Raw genomic sequence first — 18,987 nt, forward strand, 5'->3', positions numbered from 1 at the left:
TTGAATGTACAAAATATGAGAAACAATCTAAAAGAATACAAATAACTCAAACCAGGAAGAAAAACCGATTGAGAGCCGTGGTGTAGTGGTTAATTAGCACATCGGACTACTAACACAAAGGTTACTGGTTTGATCCCCGCTCCGGGGAGAAAATTTCAGGGAATAGATTTTCGGCTCTCCCTTGACACAATTTGCAAGTATGATCTTGAGAAACGATGCTAGTCCGTCAGAAGTGGACAATAAATTACTGACCAGTGTTAATAGAGAGCCATATCTCTTGCTCGTAAAAGATACCCTTGTACACTTCGAAAAGTAGTAGGGTAATGCTGCAACAAGGCAGCATTCGCACCCGCAAAGTTGAAAGGGATTGATATAAGTTACAATAAGTTGTTTCTCGATCCACTATAAACAAAATATGTTTAAACTAAAACCGACTACTACTACTTCAAATGAATACGCGTGTCTTGCTATAAAAAAAAAATAAGGAGATTCGGTATGATTGTCAATGAGACAACTTTTCGCCATGCAAAAACCAAATGACGGGATGTCAGCAACTATATATAGTAGATCATATAAGGACCTACAATAGTGTGCATATATCCGTTCCGTATAGAAATGTTTAAAAGGCCGCGACATGAAAAAAAATATAAAACAATTAAAAGCGAGAAATCTAACTGCTTGATTTATGCTACAATGATTAAAGAACAACAAATATGACAGACACCTAACAACGAAAACCACGAAATGACAGACTTTCGTGAGCGCCCAATCCCTCTTCTCACATGAGACAGTAATGTAGTGGTGTTACATCAAAACATAAGAACAAATGTGAAAATCAGGTCGAAAGGGCTTGACTCATTATATTGGCACATAGCACAAAAATGGTACAATACACAGTGCAGTTACTGAACGCTCGTTTGAAGACAATTACAACTAACCATTATCAGAAAAGATATCAACCAATATACATCTAATGAAATAGGATTAAAAAAAAACTTCATGACATTGTACAACGTGAAAATAAAAATACCAAAAGGGTTCATAACTGTCACAGGGTAAATGGCCACTTGGTCTTTATAAATAGGCCGTTGAATATTGTGACGAATCAGAGTTGCAAACCATTTATTTTACACTGAAAATACATAATTATAATAAACATTAATTTCAAATGTTAACTTGAAATTTCCTTTTGAATTGAACTATGAATTGAGTAGAAGTACATGCATAGTAAGGCCAAAAAGTAAATGTGCTTACCTGAAAATAGGGGAAAAGTTATGTGTCCCTTATGTAACCAATAAATAGTTAGTATACTGTTTTGCTTCCCAAGTACATATTAATGATATACATGACCCTGGTCGGTAAAAACTATACATGGCACAAGAGTTATAATAAAAACGTTTCTACAAATAATCCTCATTCATTCGATTTTGAACAGACTAATTCAATCACAAGTTGGGTGCCAAAGGGTACCGGAAAACATGATTCTTATTAAAAAATCAAATGGTGTTATCCGGGACTTGAACGTTCGTGTACCTCGTTTAGTCTTTGTTGATTGGTTGTTGGTTGCTTAACGTCCAGTGGCAAATAGTTCGTGCATGTTTAGAACGAGAACAAGTTAACAATAAATACAATAGGTAGTTCTTGTAATATTATAGGCCATCCGGGATGATGGTCGGAGAAATTTGGACTGCCACTGGAAAATGAGGGTATATTGGATAGGGGCAGAAATTTTGCCTGACAACAGGCCACCTACGTAGTCTAATAATATATGAATTTGGCCTGAGCCAAGTTGATATTATATTTACATTCAACGTTTTGTTATCGGATATTTTTTTACTATTAATGTTTGGGTTTGAACATTGATAGTAAAAAAAAAATCCGATAAAAAACGTTGAATGTAAATGATATCAAACTCCAAAGTCATATATTATAGGAATGGCCACCTACGGACACCTCACAGAGTTGTTGCAAGGGTTCTTAACGTGCAAAGAGCGTTATACATACTGTGCTTATCTAATAAAAAATTGTCCATGTTTTTCTATTTATTAAATTTGGACTAAACTATTTTAGATGATAATTTAATTGAGAAAAACTGCAATCAAAAGGATCATTTTTGAATACTAGATAAAGTTTGGCCTAATGTGGTCCGATGATTTCAGAGAAGATTTATTTTTAGCTCACCTGGCCCATAGGGCCACTTGAAGTGAGCTTTTCTCATCACTTGGCGTCCGGCTTCCGTCGTCGTCGTCGTCATCCGTCGTGCGTTAACTTTTACAAAAATCATCTCCTCTAAAACTACTGGGCCAAATTTAACATAACTTGGCCACAATCATCATTTGGGTATCTAGTTTTAAAAATGTGTGCGGTGACCCGGCCAACCATCCAAGAAGGCCGCCATGGCTAAAAATAGAACATAGGGGTAAAATGTAGATTTTGGCTTTTAACTCTGAAACCAAAGCATTTAGAGCAAATCTGACATGGGGGTAAATTTGTTCATCAAGTCAAAATCTATCTGCCCTGAAATTTTCAGATGAATCGGACAACTGGTTGTTGGGTTGCTGCCCCAGAACTGGTAATTTTAAGGAAATTTTGCTGTTTTTGGTTATTATCTTGAATATTATTATAGATAGAGATTAACTGTATGCAGCAATAATATTTAGAAAAGTAAGATCTACAAATAAGTCAACATGACCAAAATGGTCAGTTGACCCCTTAAGGAGTTATTGCCCTTTATAGTCATTTTTTAACAATTTTCATTAATTTGGTAAATTTTTGTAAATTTTTACAAAATATTTACAACTGTAACTAAAGGGCCAAGTTTATTATAGATAGAGAAAATTGTAAGTAGCAAGAATGTTTAGTAATGTAAGATCTACAAACACATTACCATCACCAAAACACAATTGTGTCATGAATCCATGTGTCCTTTGCACAGGCACTTGTTTCTATCCATTGGAAGACCCACTATCATTAAATGTACGTTGGTAGTGGGTCTTCCAATGGATAGAAACAAGGGGAAGTGCTATTTTGCAGGTTGCGGGTTGCAGATGCGGGTTGCGGGTTGAAGTTTGCAGGTTGCAGGTCATCCATAAATATTATATGTATTTTCAAGGTTCATTGCTCAGGGTTAAGTTTTTGTGTTTTGTCTGTTTTTCTTAATTTATAAGTAATAGGTCAACTATATTTGTTGTACGGAAGAATTGTTAGCTGTACATGTCTGTCTGTCTGGCATGGTTCATTGGTCAATGTTTAGTATTCTTGGTAAATTTTAAATTTATGTGACAGTTGTAATAAAGCTATATATTTAGGACTATCAACATAATATCAATGACAAGTAAAGAAGGCGATACATTTTAGCGTGTGCACTTTTGTGCTTTAAATTGGCAGAAATAAACACTTACTGAAAACTAGAGGTTAGTAGAACATATAATCCTGATACAAAAACAACATGAGTACAACACTAGTACACAAATAAGATGATGTGGTACGAGTGCCAATGAGACAACTCTCCATCCAAGACAATGAAGTTAAAGTAAGCAGTATTATTTAACAATACGGCCTTCAACACAGAACCTTCAAGTTGGCTTATTTTAGCGTCCTGATGAAAAGTGGAAGTGCAATTTTTATATATATACATATAAATTAATATTTTGACAATACATGAAAGACAGGACCGAATACAGAAATTTTCAAATGGGAAGACATGTCCAAGTAATCCTGGAGGCTCTACAGAGTATTTCAAATGTTTTCCGAATAATTGAGATTTGTTTTGGCAGAAGGGGCAGCTCTGTTTGATGGTCTATATTCAGTGATTCAGAATTTTTGCTTGTCTTTTGCAATTATCATAATTTCTCAACTCTCAAGTCAAACTGAAACTTTTGTTTCTTTGAAACTTTTATACTCAAGGACAGCAACAAAAAAAACCCAGAGATACATGTATATGTTCAGCTCACAGGACATTTTCTAAAAAAAATAATACTTCTTAGGGGCATAACTCTTTTAAATACGTCAACCTTTTTAGAACTTGTCATAGATGTTGCTGATATTAACCTATTATAACCTATTTATAGAAAAGTTTTATAAAAAAAATTGCAAAAGTTGTACACGTGGGAGCGATAACAAAAGCCGGATAGACCGGCAAAGAAAGGACTTACAGATGCTCAGTATTTCTATTTCCCCTGCAACACGTTACTAAAAAAAATGCCTTTCATAGCGTATTTATAAAAAATTAAAAGAGCATCAAGCGAAAACAAGACTTTTGAATAGATAGACTTTTGAGAAAGACCTTTGCTAAGAATGCAATAGAACTTAGCTAAAGAATCCAGAAACACTGTTAATCAAAAATAAATACAATGATGTACATATATACACATGGAAAAAAGTATTGTAACACCAAATTGAAATTCAAATTAAAAAAAACACTTTTTATTTTTTTGTTAAATAATTTGTTGAAATAGAACTTGTTAAACATTATTTAAATATCACCTGAGTTTAATCAATAAATATCGGCTCTGTCAGTTCTTATCTGCACATGCAGCTACTGTACTCGTAAACACTAAAACAATTGTTTTTATCCTCATTGTTTTCAATACTTAAAATAACCAAGTTTATAAATTTATGTTATTGACACCTTGAAATTGGTCATCCACAACTCATAACTGCAGCAAGATGGCAGATATCCAGCGTGACGGAAGCAGGTATGTCGCTGTGATAATTGCACGTATTGTTAGTAATCACCATTCCACTATAAGTCGTTTTGAGAATGAAAATCAGGCAAGAAACGACGTTAAAGACCTTCCGAGGTGAAGAAGACACCCTATAACATCTGCTAGGGAAAATGAAGCATAATGAAGGTTGGTCAGAAGGAAACACATTGCAAACAATACAATCCTAAAAAGAGAATGGTGACCATACATGAGCCTTTAAAGAAGAACTGTTCGACATCTGCTCATCGCTACTGGTTATCGTGCGATAATACCATTTCGGGGATCTTTGCCTACGAACAGACACACAGATGTCCATATCCAATATAGTGCCGAGCTCCCCGTTGGAAATTAACGTCGTGGAGGAAGATCCATTGTTCCAATGGAATTCGTTTATCTTCCTTGGCCCAATCGTAGCTCGATTAGAACCATATCGAGCATATATGGGACACTATTGGGCGTAAAGTGCACGAAAAGACACCACAGTTCAAACAGTTCATGAAATAAACAATACCCTTCGTCAAGAATAGTTGCTGCTAGCTTAGCAACAAATTAGTGGACTTATGGCAGGAACCAGAAGACGTTAAGATGCGGTTATCCGTTGGAATGGAGGCTGCACACAAAGTACTAATTCTTTGGCGTATAACGATCAACCATGATGGGAACAATCATCTAAAGATTAATTTTGAAATGTCTGACATAGTAAAGTTCGACTACAGTAAAAGTTGTAAAATACATTTTTTTGTACAAAAAACACTTCATTTAAAGAAAAATGATTTTCTTATAAAAATTTTGGATAGATAAAAAAAAAATTTCATGCATTTTTTGTTCGTTTTAAAGCCAATGTTATCATCAACTAGGTTTTAATATTATTTTACAAATATTTTATCATATTCCATCCAAAATTAGAGACTGATTTTTCAAGTTTTAAAAAATCAAGGTGTTGCAATACTTTTTTCCATGTGTATATATCTAGTTTAAAGGCAAAAAGTCTTTAATTTACCACTTAAAATTAAAACCGTGTCAAGTCTTGGTGCTTAATATGTATTAGTTATAGTGGTGAGAATCTACGCGTTTGTTGAAGGTTTTACCCAAATGTTTGTTACGCTTCCTTTTTTCGGGTCCTACTAAAATGCGCCCGGGAGCGCCCGGGTGAAGAAAAAGCGCCCGGGGAAAAGAAAAAGCGCCCGGGGAAGAAAAAATAGCGGCCGGGGAAAAGAAAAAGCGCCCGGGGAAAAGAAAAAGAGCCCGGGGAAGAAAATTAGCGCCCGGGGAAATTATATAGATATTTTATTGGCATGAGACAACTTTGTGTCCGGCGATGAAATAAGTTATGCACATTGATTTTTTTTTAAATTTTAGACAAGTAATTTGTAAATTAAGATAATAGATATTTTTAATAAAACACAAAAACAAGTATAAATGTTTCAATTTTAACAATAATATATGAAAAGGCCTACTATTTCGAAAGACAGATAGTAATGGATCACAGTTTATGCTGAAGATTTATAAAATGTAAGACATCAAAGACATGTTTTTCAAAAACGATACCAAAATGAAAAATGTAATAAAAAAAATTTCACAGAAAAATCTAATCAAAATTAAAGAGTAACACATAATAAATCAGCAAATAAAGCGGTACTATACATGTACCGTAGTTAAAATAAGGGGGTAAAAAGCAGGAGTTTTGTTTAAAATAAAACTAAGCATTAAAATCCTGATAAGCATTGCCATTAAAACAGTTGTAGTTTTATAAAAAGATATCATATATCCTAATCAGCATCTGCACAAAAAAAGGTGTTCACCATGCAGTTGCTAAAATATTAGACCTCAGGCACTGATTATTTTTTTTAAAGTAACAAAATATACGTTTTGATCGAGGACAATATCGTTCATGATTCTTCTATATACTCTCATTTATATTTATTTACTTATTTATATACAATTTTGAAATCTAAAATGCAAAAGTGCAAGAACCGGCACTTTAGATGTTGCATTGTACATATCCCAATTTATATTAAGGACAAAACAAGCAATGATTTTTTTTATGGAAAAAATTTATTGTTATATAATATTATTATTTTATTCTCCCGGGCGCTAATTTTCCTTCCCCGGGCGCTTTTTCTTTTCCCCGGGCGCTTTTTCTTTTCCCGGGCGCTCTCGGGCGCTAGAATGAAAAATTATGTCCTGCATTCTTTTTAGTTGTAATCTCTGTCCTGCCTTTTTATTTTTCACTCTATTCGGTCCTGCCTTTTTTTTTTAGTTTATCATCCTGACTTTTTTTACCTAACCGATTTTTTTGCAAGTGTCTCATCCTGCCTTTTTTTTTTTACTCAAAATTCCTGTCCTGCCTATTTTTTTCAAATTTCATCCTAGCCTGTACTTTTTGCAGATCATAAACAAAATTTTAAAGGCAAAAACTTGCCAAATAAAGACAATAAACAACATAAAATAATGCGGTTTCAACTTAGTAGCTAAAGAAAGTCACATGGAATGTTGTATTCTATCACGTGATTTCATAAAAACTAAGATGGCAGACAACGTGAGAATCCTCGGTGGTGACTTCCAAAATTGTAGCATATGTACTACATAATACAGCCGAACAAAAACTTTCGGTAAATCTCATAACTAAGGAAAGCTTCCATTTATAAAATTCATGAAATTAGCTGTATTTTATAAACGGAAACTGGTGTTGCATAAAAAATACTTGCGACGGACACGTCACCCTACCTGGGCCGTGTTTACATGGCGAAGTTTAATTTGCAAACTTAGCTTAATATTATTTGCAACTCATTACTCACTTAAAAAAATAATTTATGCGTGAAATTTCAACAAACTACGCTATACAAACATAAAGAATCACTTTTCTAGATCTTTCAGGGGAGATAAGTATGTATGTATGAACTGGTAAATGCCTCCGATATCCGAAGAACCCCTCGAAAGCTGCGAGGGTACAGTGGCATCCATGTACACTCCCTAACGGGATTAATGGAGATGTGTCACTAACGTATATTTATACGACAATTATTTTTACAAGGACAATCAATCCCCACCCAACACAAAGGGAGTGCTAGGACACCGGGAAGTCTGTTATTGTGGTGGAGGAAGCCGAAGTACTCGGAGAGAACCACCGGGCCACTCGGTGGAAACAGACAAACCAGAGAGATATCAGAAGATTGATCTCCAGGTCAAAGTAAGGGGCAACTTTGACCAACCGAGGCCCCCAAAGTACCCATTCCAGTTTAAACTCCGGTCTGGGTACCAGAGATGTGTGTGAGAGGGTGAAAATTACCCTTCTGATGTGCTGATATTTTTAGCACCCCGAGTGAGAATCGAACTCGGGACCTTCAGCACTGTAGCCATCGGTCTTAACCACTAGACCACAAACTCACACAAAGATAAACAGGTTCAGCCCATTCACCCAAATGTGTATTTGAGATATAGTAATCAGAATCTGCTATTCTTAGGGAACTGAAATCGATGGATATGTTGAGATTTTCTTGATAGCAATTTTTGTTTTGATTGACATTTTATTGTGTCAAATGGTTAATTAGTCTTTCTCAGTTTCTGTACATCATTTACATGTAAATTAGATTTCGGAAAATAAGTCAGCAGAAAGAATACTGTTAAAATTGGTGGATTTGGAATTAAATAAAAACATATGAATAATAAAACTATTATAACAAATTAAATGCATATACCTGAAATATAGATGTTTTTCACAGGGATAAACTAAAAAGGTGGTAAAGGGGGGGTACTGAACACGGAAACACATGAAATAAAAATTGCAAAAACGTGGCACGAAAAATAAAAAGCGGGAAAAACATTGCACGAGGAATAAAATTGTAAAAATTAAGGAAACAAGTACCAGAAGTTATTACTCAGTCGTTCTTGGAGATCATGCAACCTTTATTAATTGAATTGGAGACCTTGCTGTCAACTTTAGCGTCCGCTTCTTGCATCGTATTTGATTTTTTTTTTATTCATAGTTATTTGATGGACTTCATTGATACCATATATATTGCAAAAGTAGAATAGTAACAACATACAATTACTATTAGATTACACAAATTTCAGAAGGTACATGTATTATATAACACACTTGACTTTTTAATCAAATGCAGGACATGCACAAGAAATTTTAAAGAGCACAGACACTAAACAAGGAAAATAAATAAGGGGAATATGAAGCATGCAAATCAATTCAAACACGAGAAAACGAGAAATAAAACGTTAAAACACAAAATTCAGGAAATAAAAAGGTCGAAAACGTTGCACGAAAATAACCCTTTACCACCATCAACTAATGCTGATTAAAACTGGGACAATGATTGAATTAAGTTCTTCTTTAATTTAACTTAATTGTTGAAGTTGTTTTCAATCATAAATAATTTTCCTATTTTTTACGAAAAATTATTAATAAGCATGATAAGTCACGTAATATAAGTAGTCACTATACAAGGGTTGAAAAAAACCCATATATATAGTAAAAAATAAAGGCACTTTACTTGTCCACCAAGAAAACAAAGTGTCAAAGGTAAACAGATCATAATTAATCCTATTAAAACAATAAGTGTGCAATTAAAACAATGTTGGCAATTTCAGTTCATAAATAATTTCTAGGCTATAACAAAAGTAAGTCAGTTCTCATAGAAATATACATGATATAGCAACATTTATGACATTATTTTGAACTTTTCTTAACTTTGTGGTTACACCTGAATTTCAATATTGCAGCAATAACTGTGCAAGGGCATACTTTTGTAGCTCTGATTGTGGAACCTATTGTTGATATTTTCACAAAGCCATATGATCATTCCACCTGAAGACCATAACTACATTGTAAGCAAAAAAAACCAACATGATTTTAATACATAAATATGACATATATAATGCATCTAAGGCTACATTTAAAAATATGTGTATTTCCCCTCTTCTGACCCTGGAGTTCATAGTAGGGTAGGTAGGTAGGTAAAAAAAATAATTCACCAGCAGTATTCAATGTAAATTGTAATATCCATGACAACATACATGTACATTGTACAAAGCCCTTTACAACTAGATTTGCTCTTCTTCTATTTTAAGACGAAAATTTGGGGTTTGACTGTACAATTCAAATAAAGAGGACTTTAAATTAAACATGCAATATGATGTTATATCTTTTTAAACATGGAAGTACCCCTGATAGCATTATATGTTGAACATGGTCTTAGATATATTTACAATAAAATGTCTCACAAATTATTATCTGTGGTCATTGGGCCTTTCAAACCATAATCATTCTCAACTCCTTTATGAAGCAAATAGTTTACAAGATTTAACATGTCCATCACTGTCCTGACACATAAAGCTGAGTAGACTGGAACAAGCAAGGGTATATATCTTGCTCAAGGTTTACTGCCAATGACAAGATTTGAACCACAACCCTTCAGTCACAAGATCAGTATCTTACCAGTGGTTCACATTCCCGTGTCAGAGTTGGCAAATAATAATGATATATGGTTTTATCTTGATACTAAGGAAGTACATAAGATAAAAGGTTTGCAAAGATATTTGCTGTATCCCAAAAAAAATTGAGCAGGGGTTCACCCCCATTTTAAAGCTTTTTCCCACCTACATGTACCTCTTAACCTACAATGACCTAGGATTGTCTAATGCAAAAAAAAGCAAAGGGAAGTGGAAAAAGGTTCTCCTTATCCTAAGAAACCAATCCTCTCTTTGAGAAACGATTTTGTTACAATTAACCTACATGTACCTGAAATTTGCTGCTGTTGTATATCCTTGAGTTTGTTTGAACTTACATTACTCTGACATTCAACAGCTGTTTTGCCAGACAAGCTTTGTAATATCTGACAACTATGGGTTGGTCAAACTAACATCTTTGTCTCTTTTTATAGTAAAGGTTAAATATTTTAATGTTCTGTCAAATTCCTTTACAATTTTGATGGCATCAAAATTATCATGGGTTCTTTTATATCAGACTTGAATGTTGCTGTTCCCATTAATTTGTTAGACACACACGTAGTAATAGTGTCAGTTTCATGGAAAGTAAAGTTTTCTCCTTCCAAATGCAAAACATGATGAACTTGATGTCTATGCATGTCGTTCCACGTCTCGTGATTGTCATACTGATATAATGTATACATGTATGTGATTTTTGTACCAGTTATTGATGTCACTGCCACATTTTGCAACAACACGTCATGAGTGATAAACATAGAGTAATTGTTCAACTGCTCTGAAGTCTATTTTCTTCTTGTGTAGAGGATATTCTTTGTAGCAGGCTACCTCTAATTGTATAGTTTCTTGAATTTTGATAGGATCCAATGAATATGGGAAATTTCTCTTTGATTCAGGCAGTTGAGGGGAAACAAACTGTATTTTTATTTTGGCCTAAAGGTTGATTTTTTTCAGGATGATAATAGCGTGGGGACACTGTGAAAAATAAATGTGATTCATAATATTTCTTAAAACTGTTGATTGAAAAGAGATAAGCGAGTTCAGTTTCTTATTATATAAAATCATATCTGCAGGTTTAAGGTTGAATTGGCCTTTTTTTATTGTCGCTTTTAAAAATGAAAAGTGGAATATAAATCTGCTTGTGACATACAACCTGAAAGCAATTAAAACTCGAAAACACAGGAAGGGCCCTCACAAAATATAAAATTGCTTACCCCTATTCATGTGTGCATGTTGTTATCATGGTTGTTATAGCATTTTTTTCACATTAAGAGATAGAGAGATAAGTACCAGAGCAGCTACATTTTTATTAAAATTGAGAATGGAAATGGAGAATGTGCCAAAGAGACAACAACCCGACCATAGAAAAAAGCAACAGCAGAAGGTCACCAACAGGTCTTCAATGTAGCGAAAAATTCCCGCACCCGGAGGCGTCCTTCAGCTGGCCCCTAAACTTGTTTGTAATGTTTTCCCTTTCTTAATTGATTACAGTATTAAAATATGTTTTTCCTAATTATTAGACAAACATGGACAGGGAAGACTTAGCACTCCAGTGCGAACAACAAAAGCTACAACTTGATCAGCTGAAGTTAATGATCAGAGAAAGAGATGAATCATTACAGAGTAAAGATAAAGAATTACAGGTAAATACCTGCCCATAGACAAAGCTAAATGTTCTGATTTTAGTTGAAACTACATTTTTAAATTAATTTGATTTTAGTGAATCTACCCACAAATAAGAGGAAGGATGATTTTCACTGGATTCTGTCTTCTACTAAAAACAACGTAAAAGGACCATATCTATCCAATGATAAGCCTTGACATTTTATCTAAAAAATTAATTTGTTCAAATATTATTTTATGGCTGGAAATGAATAGAAAGTAGACAGATATCATGTGGTACTACATATATTTTACCATTGACAACTCTCCAATAGAGATCAAATATATGTATTACACTTTGACTGTGCAGTGAGTGATACATAAAGAAGCTTAATAAATCTTATACATCAAGTGCTGTGTTCCTTTTAGTTAAAACACTTTAATTGACACATATGACTGCTTTATTTTGCAGGAAACCAATTCAAAACTTTCAAAGCTACGTCTGCAGGCCAAAGCCAAGGCTGCAAAAGAGACAAAGGCTGCTAAAAAATCTGCGGCTGCCGAGGAAACTACAGAACAGGTACAAAATGTAAATAAGTATTTTATTATGTATATATATAACATTATGGAAACTGTTTTGTTATTTCATTATTTCCTTTTAGCCATGAAAAAAATAAAGCACATCATAATTTAAAAGTATTAAAGTAAATAATTGAAATTTGTGATGACTTTGATACATGTATGTGTTTCCACTTTGTTGAAAATTAATTTTTTTAAAGATTTTAAAAAACAACTTTTAACAGGAAGGTGAAAGTGAGACTGCAGAAAAAGCCAGCAGAGCAAAGAACATGCTGATGAAGAGAAAATTAGATGAAAAAGATAAAATCATTGCAGATAAAGAAGAAATACTAAAGTCTAATGCTCAGATCATTGAAGATAAAAATAAAATTATCAAGGAAAGGGAGAAAACTCTACAGACACTAGCCACACAGCTAGCAGAGAATAATAAAGTGATAGAGGATTTACAGTCAGGAACTGATGTTCAATCAGAGGTATATATACAGTATTCTCTTATTATTGGTGGCAATAAAAACTATGTCAACCATGATGGCCTTATATGTCCATCATTATACCCCCTCTCTTTTGTGATTTTGTTACATTTGTCAACCACAGGTGCTTGAGGACAGGATCCTGTATGAGCCCCATATAGTCCCTCCCCCCCCTTTTTTTTTAATCATAAATCTCAGATTTTTCTATCTATATCACTTATTTGTACTTACTTGTACCATATATACTAATATACCATATTTATACTCTTAATATGCATGTTTACTATCAACGTGAATCTCGACTATAGTCGAGATTCACGTTGATAGTAAACGTTTAGAGTATAAATATGGTATATTAGTATATATATGGTACAAATAAGTACAAATAAGGGATATATATAGAAAAATCTGAGATTTATGATTAAAAAAAAAATATATAAAAAAAAGGGGGAGGGACTATTTGGGGCTCATACAGGATCCTGTCCTCAAGCACCTGTGTTGTCAACTGTTCAGATAATAGAGGGAGATTTCTGTATTTCTTGTTTACTGTAAACCAACTATTTTTGGAAACATTTGTTTTTCGTGACCTATGTTCTTTAGTCTGTCCTCTATCAGGTGAAAGTTTTTTGTTTGATTGCTAACCTTGAAACTTATAACAAGAGATCAACCTGATGTAAACTTTTTGAATTGTATGACAAATTACCATTTGACCTCAATTACACCGTTTACAGAACATAGAAGTTAGTATATTCCCAGGTCAAAGTTTTTGAATTAAGTAGTTATAAACCATGAAGTTATGGCTATTCTTTGTCTTATAAAAGCTCAGAGTTACTCTGTAATATGAATATAAAGATGCAGGTAGTTGACATGTAACATGATGTGTGTCAACTGTGCAAAATCCAGAGAAGGAGATTTTTATTTTACAGAAAATGAATTAAATTGAGATTTGCTACCTATATCACATTGTTTTCTTTCATATTTTATTTCTATTCATTTTCTGTTTGCAAGTTAATCATTAATTTTATCGCACTGTTGGTAAAATATTACGTTGTGATTGGTTAAGCGCCGTCACGTGGTGACCCCCTATGAGACCGTAGGGGGCTAGTAAATTTCATAGGGGGTTCCTGACACGTTAATTGTGACGTCATCTATTGATGTTGTTGTATTTCTTTGTTTATTTTTCAATAAACCGCAGCAGCAAAGTCCATGGTGCGATAAATTCGTTATACGGTTAACTACTGACCCCCTACGGATCCATAGAGGGTGAATAAAATCCATAGGAGATTCGGCCTCCGGCCTCACCCCCTATGGATTTTACTAACCCTCTATGGATCCGTAGGGGGTCAGTAGCAAACCATATAACTTATAAAACAAAACTTTTTTTTTTTTTGCACAGGGAAATATGCAGGCTATGTATGCACAAATGGTATATAAAGACAAAAACTTATTGGAACTGAACAACAAAATTCTAGAAATGGAAGGGAAATTGATGGATTTGCAGGAATATATTTCAGAGAAAAATGAAGTGATAAGAGGGAGAGATAAAGTAGTGGAGGTATATGCATTTCATGAATCTATTCAAAATAGAATTAAACAATATGTTGCAAAAGCTACTGTGGGATTGAACATTTTTGTTGAGCTGTCGAGACATAACGATCCTACATTCCCTCGTCGTTGGCCACGTCCACAAAGACTCACTCTGTGGTTCACTCTATTGTTAAAGTTTTTAAAATTTTAATAACTTTCTTAAATTATCCTGGATTTCTACCAAGCTTTGATAGAAGTTTGTTTATGATCAAAAGCTAGTATCTTGAAGGAAATGTTGTAAAAATATATTTCCTGTTAATTCGTACATACTTTTATATGGACTCAGTTTTTATTCCAGTTTACATTACACACAATCTGCAGTTAAAGTTCAAAAATTTTTACTAGATTCTTAAAGTAGGCAAGACACTGGGTTCTGCAGAATCATTTCAAATACCATATTCCCAGTAAATCCTGCTTTGATATGATTTTTGGGATATTTCAATACAAACATCTGATGGCAAAAACTGATTTCAAGAAAGAAAAAAAAAGAAAAGCACAAAAAGTTCTTTAATGTATATATAGCATAATAATGTTATGCATATGTGAATAAATTGGATGATCAATAATGATAATTGTTAATAACTTTTATGCAGTAAGATTTACTTAAAAACTGGTTGAAAAGTTGCCTCAAGTCATTCAATTCACTCAAAAGTGAAAACGAAGTCAATTTGACAATTTGCATAGTCAGCTTGAGTTGACAATGATCTGTCAAAAACATCAGTTTCAAACTTCACACAGCTGTAAAACTCTACTTGATGTGCTTTAAGAAATTTGATCTAAGTCCTATGTGTTTAAGGGGAGGTAATCCAAATAACTTTACTTCAATATTGCAATACTATTAACTCAAAATTTATTGTGATGTTTGTATTATTGCAATATATGCAACTGGGACATAATTGCAATAACTTAAACTGGCATTTTGAAATCTGTTTTTGAATTAAACAGGATTTTTCTCAATAAAGCATAAATTAGAATCGAATTGAAGTCTAAAATGGCAAAACCCCAATTATTTCTGAATTTACAGTTTTACAAAATATTGGAATAACCACTCTTTAGTGCCACTCCTCCTAGCTTGATGGATTTTAATGAAACTTTTGTCCTATCTGAGAATATGCATATAGGAATTTTAACCCAGTCTTCATGTTAAATGTGACATAATCAAATGATATGTACTGAACATATTTTTGGTGAGTTGACATAGTTCTACTCTTGTAAGCTTTGTTTTATTTAGTCACATTGTTTATTGATGCTTACTCTACTTTTCAGTAGTGCATTACTTAATATTGTGTTTTTGATATATTACTAGATTCTCCAGACATCAATAAGAGAAAAAGATCAGACCGTCCAAGATCAGAATGCACTTATTGCCAAACTATCATCAAAAGTAGAGCATGGTGAAGAAACACAAGATACACTGAAAGAGGAAGTAGACAAATCTCAACATCAACTGAAACAAGAATTGGAAAGATTCAATCTCAGACTTCAAGAATCTCAGAGATATTTCGAAGAATCATTAAAAGAACGGGAAGATGAGATTCATAACTTACAGAATCTTGTTCAGGTAAAAAACGATGAAATTTCAATGAGGGATGGGGATCTGAAGGAAATTATATCAAGGCATGAAAAAGATGTTCAACGAATTATGTCTAAAGGTGAAATTAATCTTGAGGATCAAGTTTTAAAAATGTTGGAACAAAATCTAAAAGATACAAATGAAGTTTTAGAAGGTAAAATTAAAGTCATTGAGGTTCTGCAAAAAGAGAATAAGGAAAAAGAAAAACGAATAAATGAAAGTTTAGACATTCAAAAAAGTTTTAAGGATAAATTGCAAGTTACTTCTGAACAATTAATGTTGCTGAATGCAGATCAAGTTGACATGGAAATGCAATGGAAAGAAGAAAAAAGTCGTTTAAATGACAGAATGAGAGAACTTATTGAGAAGCATGATCATGAACAATCTGAGAAGGAATTACAGACACATTCCATGCAAAGTCAACTAACACAATATCAAGCTCTCTATACACAGGCCATGGAACAATATAACAAACTGCAGGCTAGATTTCAGCAGACGTTAACACCAGGTGGAGCTGTTCCAGTAACTCAACTAGATAGCAGTACAAGTCAAAATTCTGAACAAAATGATAAAACAGTATTAGATTTAGAAAAGCAGATTCAAGAAAAGAATAAAATAGTTGATGAACTGAATAATGATAATGATAAAATGAAACAACGAATTAAAGATTTAGAAACAGAAAAAGATTCTCTGAAAAAGGAAGAAGCACTTTCCAGTAGTGGGAAATCAGATCCTAAAATGTTGAAAATGAAGGCACAAATGACATCCAAGATTAAATCTCTTGAAAAGGAGGTAGAAAAGTTAAAACAGGTAAGTTCTAAAAATCAAATTGTCCAGTAGTAGTATGTTTTTATTTTTTGATGCATTCATGTAATTTGCAATAATACCACATTTCCTTATTTTTAGAATTTGTCATATAGTCATGATAGTGTTTTGTCAATTGAGCTTTATATAGATCTACCTTATAATTATCAGTTTTGTTATGTGTAGTAATGTATACTATATACATGATATATGTAGACAAAAAAATGCATCCCAGAGATAACAATTTTTATTAATTTAAACAAACAAAAAATACATACTTATGTACATATATAGAATAGATCAAACAAAATACTCAAAAGGATTTGTTAACAAGCATTGAAAAAATTTACAAAATCTTGATTTTACCATCTCCTGAGCAAAACCATCTTTTATAATACTTGGATACCATTGTTTCATGTGTTTAGAGAATGATCCTAAAACAACAGCTATGGGAGTATGGAATTATTTACTTGTTAAAAAGTTATTGGATTGTTTGAAGGTACACATACATGTAATAAGTCTTACTGTGAAAATTTGTCTTTACTAAAATGATAGATGAATAAAAACTTCATATAATTGTAAATTTTAGGGAAAGAAGGACCAACCATCAGATGATTCAAATGAACTTAAAACTCATCTAGATGCTGCCAACAAGAAGGTTCAGGAATTATCAAAAGAGATAGAAAGTTTAAATGTCCAGTTAGAGTCCGAGAAAAATAGTTCAAAGGACTTGAAAGACCAGTTGAATAACTTACAACAGGAATTAACATCCTCTAAGCAGACATCAGATGAATTGACCAATCAAATTACAGAATACAAGAAACAGATTGAACAACTAACCAATCAAATCCATGATGTTAACCAAGAAAATAAATCTAAGGAAGATAGCCTTGAGAATCTAAAGGTAAGGTGTCTTTGGGGAGATTATATTTATGTATTTATATGTGGGATAGGAAAAATATTCATGTTTTGTTGTACATGATTTCTCCAGAGTTACACAATTCCTTTGCTTAAATGTTGTTGCATTTTGTTGACTTGTGAAAAGAAATTTATAACTTGAATCTCTGAACTATACCACCTTTAGTTGCATTACATAGTATAATCTGTCTGTTTGATCTAAAAGAAAAAATACAAATATAAATGCTGTTATTTAACATTTCAGACAGATCTTCTTTTAACAATTTTGTGCAACCATTGGTATTCAGCTGTTGACTTACTTTTGATGTATTTTTTTTCATAATAGTTGTTTAACTGTAAAGAATTAGATAATAATGGTTTTCCTGTAAAATATTGTTAACATAATTAATAGTGATAAAAAAAAAAATGTTTTATTTTATGTGGTATCTTCATGAAAATTATTATAAAAAACCTAAAATGCAGAAAAGGTACTAATCCTGTATTTCTCTGAATAAAGATTATATGGGTTAGAAGTCATTTCAGGTTAGTTAAGTCTACACACTTTTAAATATTTTACCATACTCCTATTTCTCTTTATTCATCTTACTTATCTCTGTCATCAACTTTATAAACAAGTTATATTATTGTATATTCATTCATGCAGATATAGTAATGTACTCTCATACTTGTATATACATTAAAATAATGATTTAATATAAAATTATAGAACACAAACATATATAATATATATTTGATAGACTGTAATGTCAATTTCATCTGGCCATATACATGTACCAAGATCAAGAGAAGGACATGGCTTTTTTTTATACTCATAAAAGCTATTGTATCATTTTAATACTCATTTCAGAGAATTAAGTTCTCACACACTTACAAAGATGTTAGAATGCTAAAACCTATAGGCATGCTAGGTATCATTCCATGCCTCATGTTTCTAACATTATTAACATAGGAGACTTTTTTTATACATTACACTTATCACTATAACTCATTAGTTATACCAAAGTCACCAATATTTTTCTTGTTAAAATCTGCGATGAATTTAAAGTTTCTTTTTCAAAATGTGTGACGTGAAAAGTTCTATAAAACAATTTTTTTTTTATCTTGGTTGCTTCTTTTTTAAAGTAGTAATACAGTGAGGATTTGCTGACTCCAACCAACAAACATCTTTTTAAAGATTAATTTCTTCAAAACTTCTCAATGGATTATTCAAATTTTTTAATCTATAGATACATAATTTTTTGATAAGATGAATTTAAAAACATAGATCATTGATTGCCAACAATGTGGTTTT

The 18,987-nt window shown here is 32.7% G+C and overlaps 1 protein-coding gene across 3 annotated transcripts in view; it reads left to right on the top strand.

The window, feature by feature from the left end:
* Positions 1–7,215: 7,215 nt before the first annotated feature.
* LOC143048016 (uncharacterized) overlaps positions 7,216–18,987 on the top strand; it is a 54,737-nt gene continuing 42,965 nt past the window's right edge. For 2 of the 3 annotated variants that reach the window (XM_076221436.1, XM_076221438.1), the window contains exons 1-7: positions 7,216–7,318; positions 11,684–11,806; positions 12,238–12,354; positions 12,569–12,817; positions 14,211–14,369; positions 15,708–16,784; positions 17,368–17,682. In XM_076221436.1, coding sequence (XP_076077551.1) covers positions 11,690–11,806; positions 12,238–12,354; positions 12,569–12,817; positions 14,211–14,369; positions 15,708–16,784; positions 17,368–17,682 — 2,034 coding nt within the window. In that variant the 5' untranslated portion in view covers positions 7,216–7,318; positions 11,684–11,689. The remainder of the gene's footprint in view (positions 7,319–11,683; positions 11,807–12,237; positions 12,355–12,568; positions 12,818–14,210; positions 14,370–15,707; positions 16,785–17,367; positions 17,683–18,987) is intronic. The other variant, XM_076221437.1, reaches the window with a different exon arrangement.

Source organism: Mytilus galloprovincialis, chromosome 10 (assembly GCF_965363235.1).
Source record: "Mytilus galloprovincialis chromosome 10, xbMytGall1.hap1.1, whole genome shotgun sequence".
NCBI lineage: Eukaryota > Metazoa > Mollusca > Bivalvia > Mytilida > Mytilidae > Mytilus > Mytilus galloprovincialis.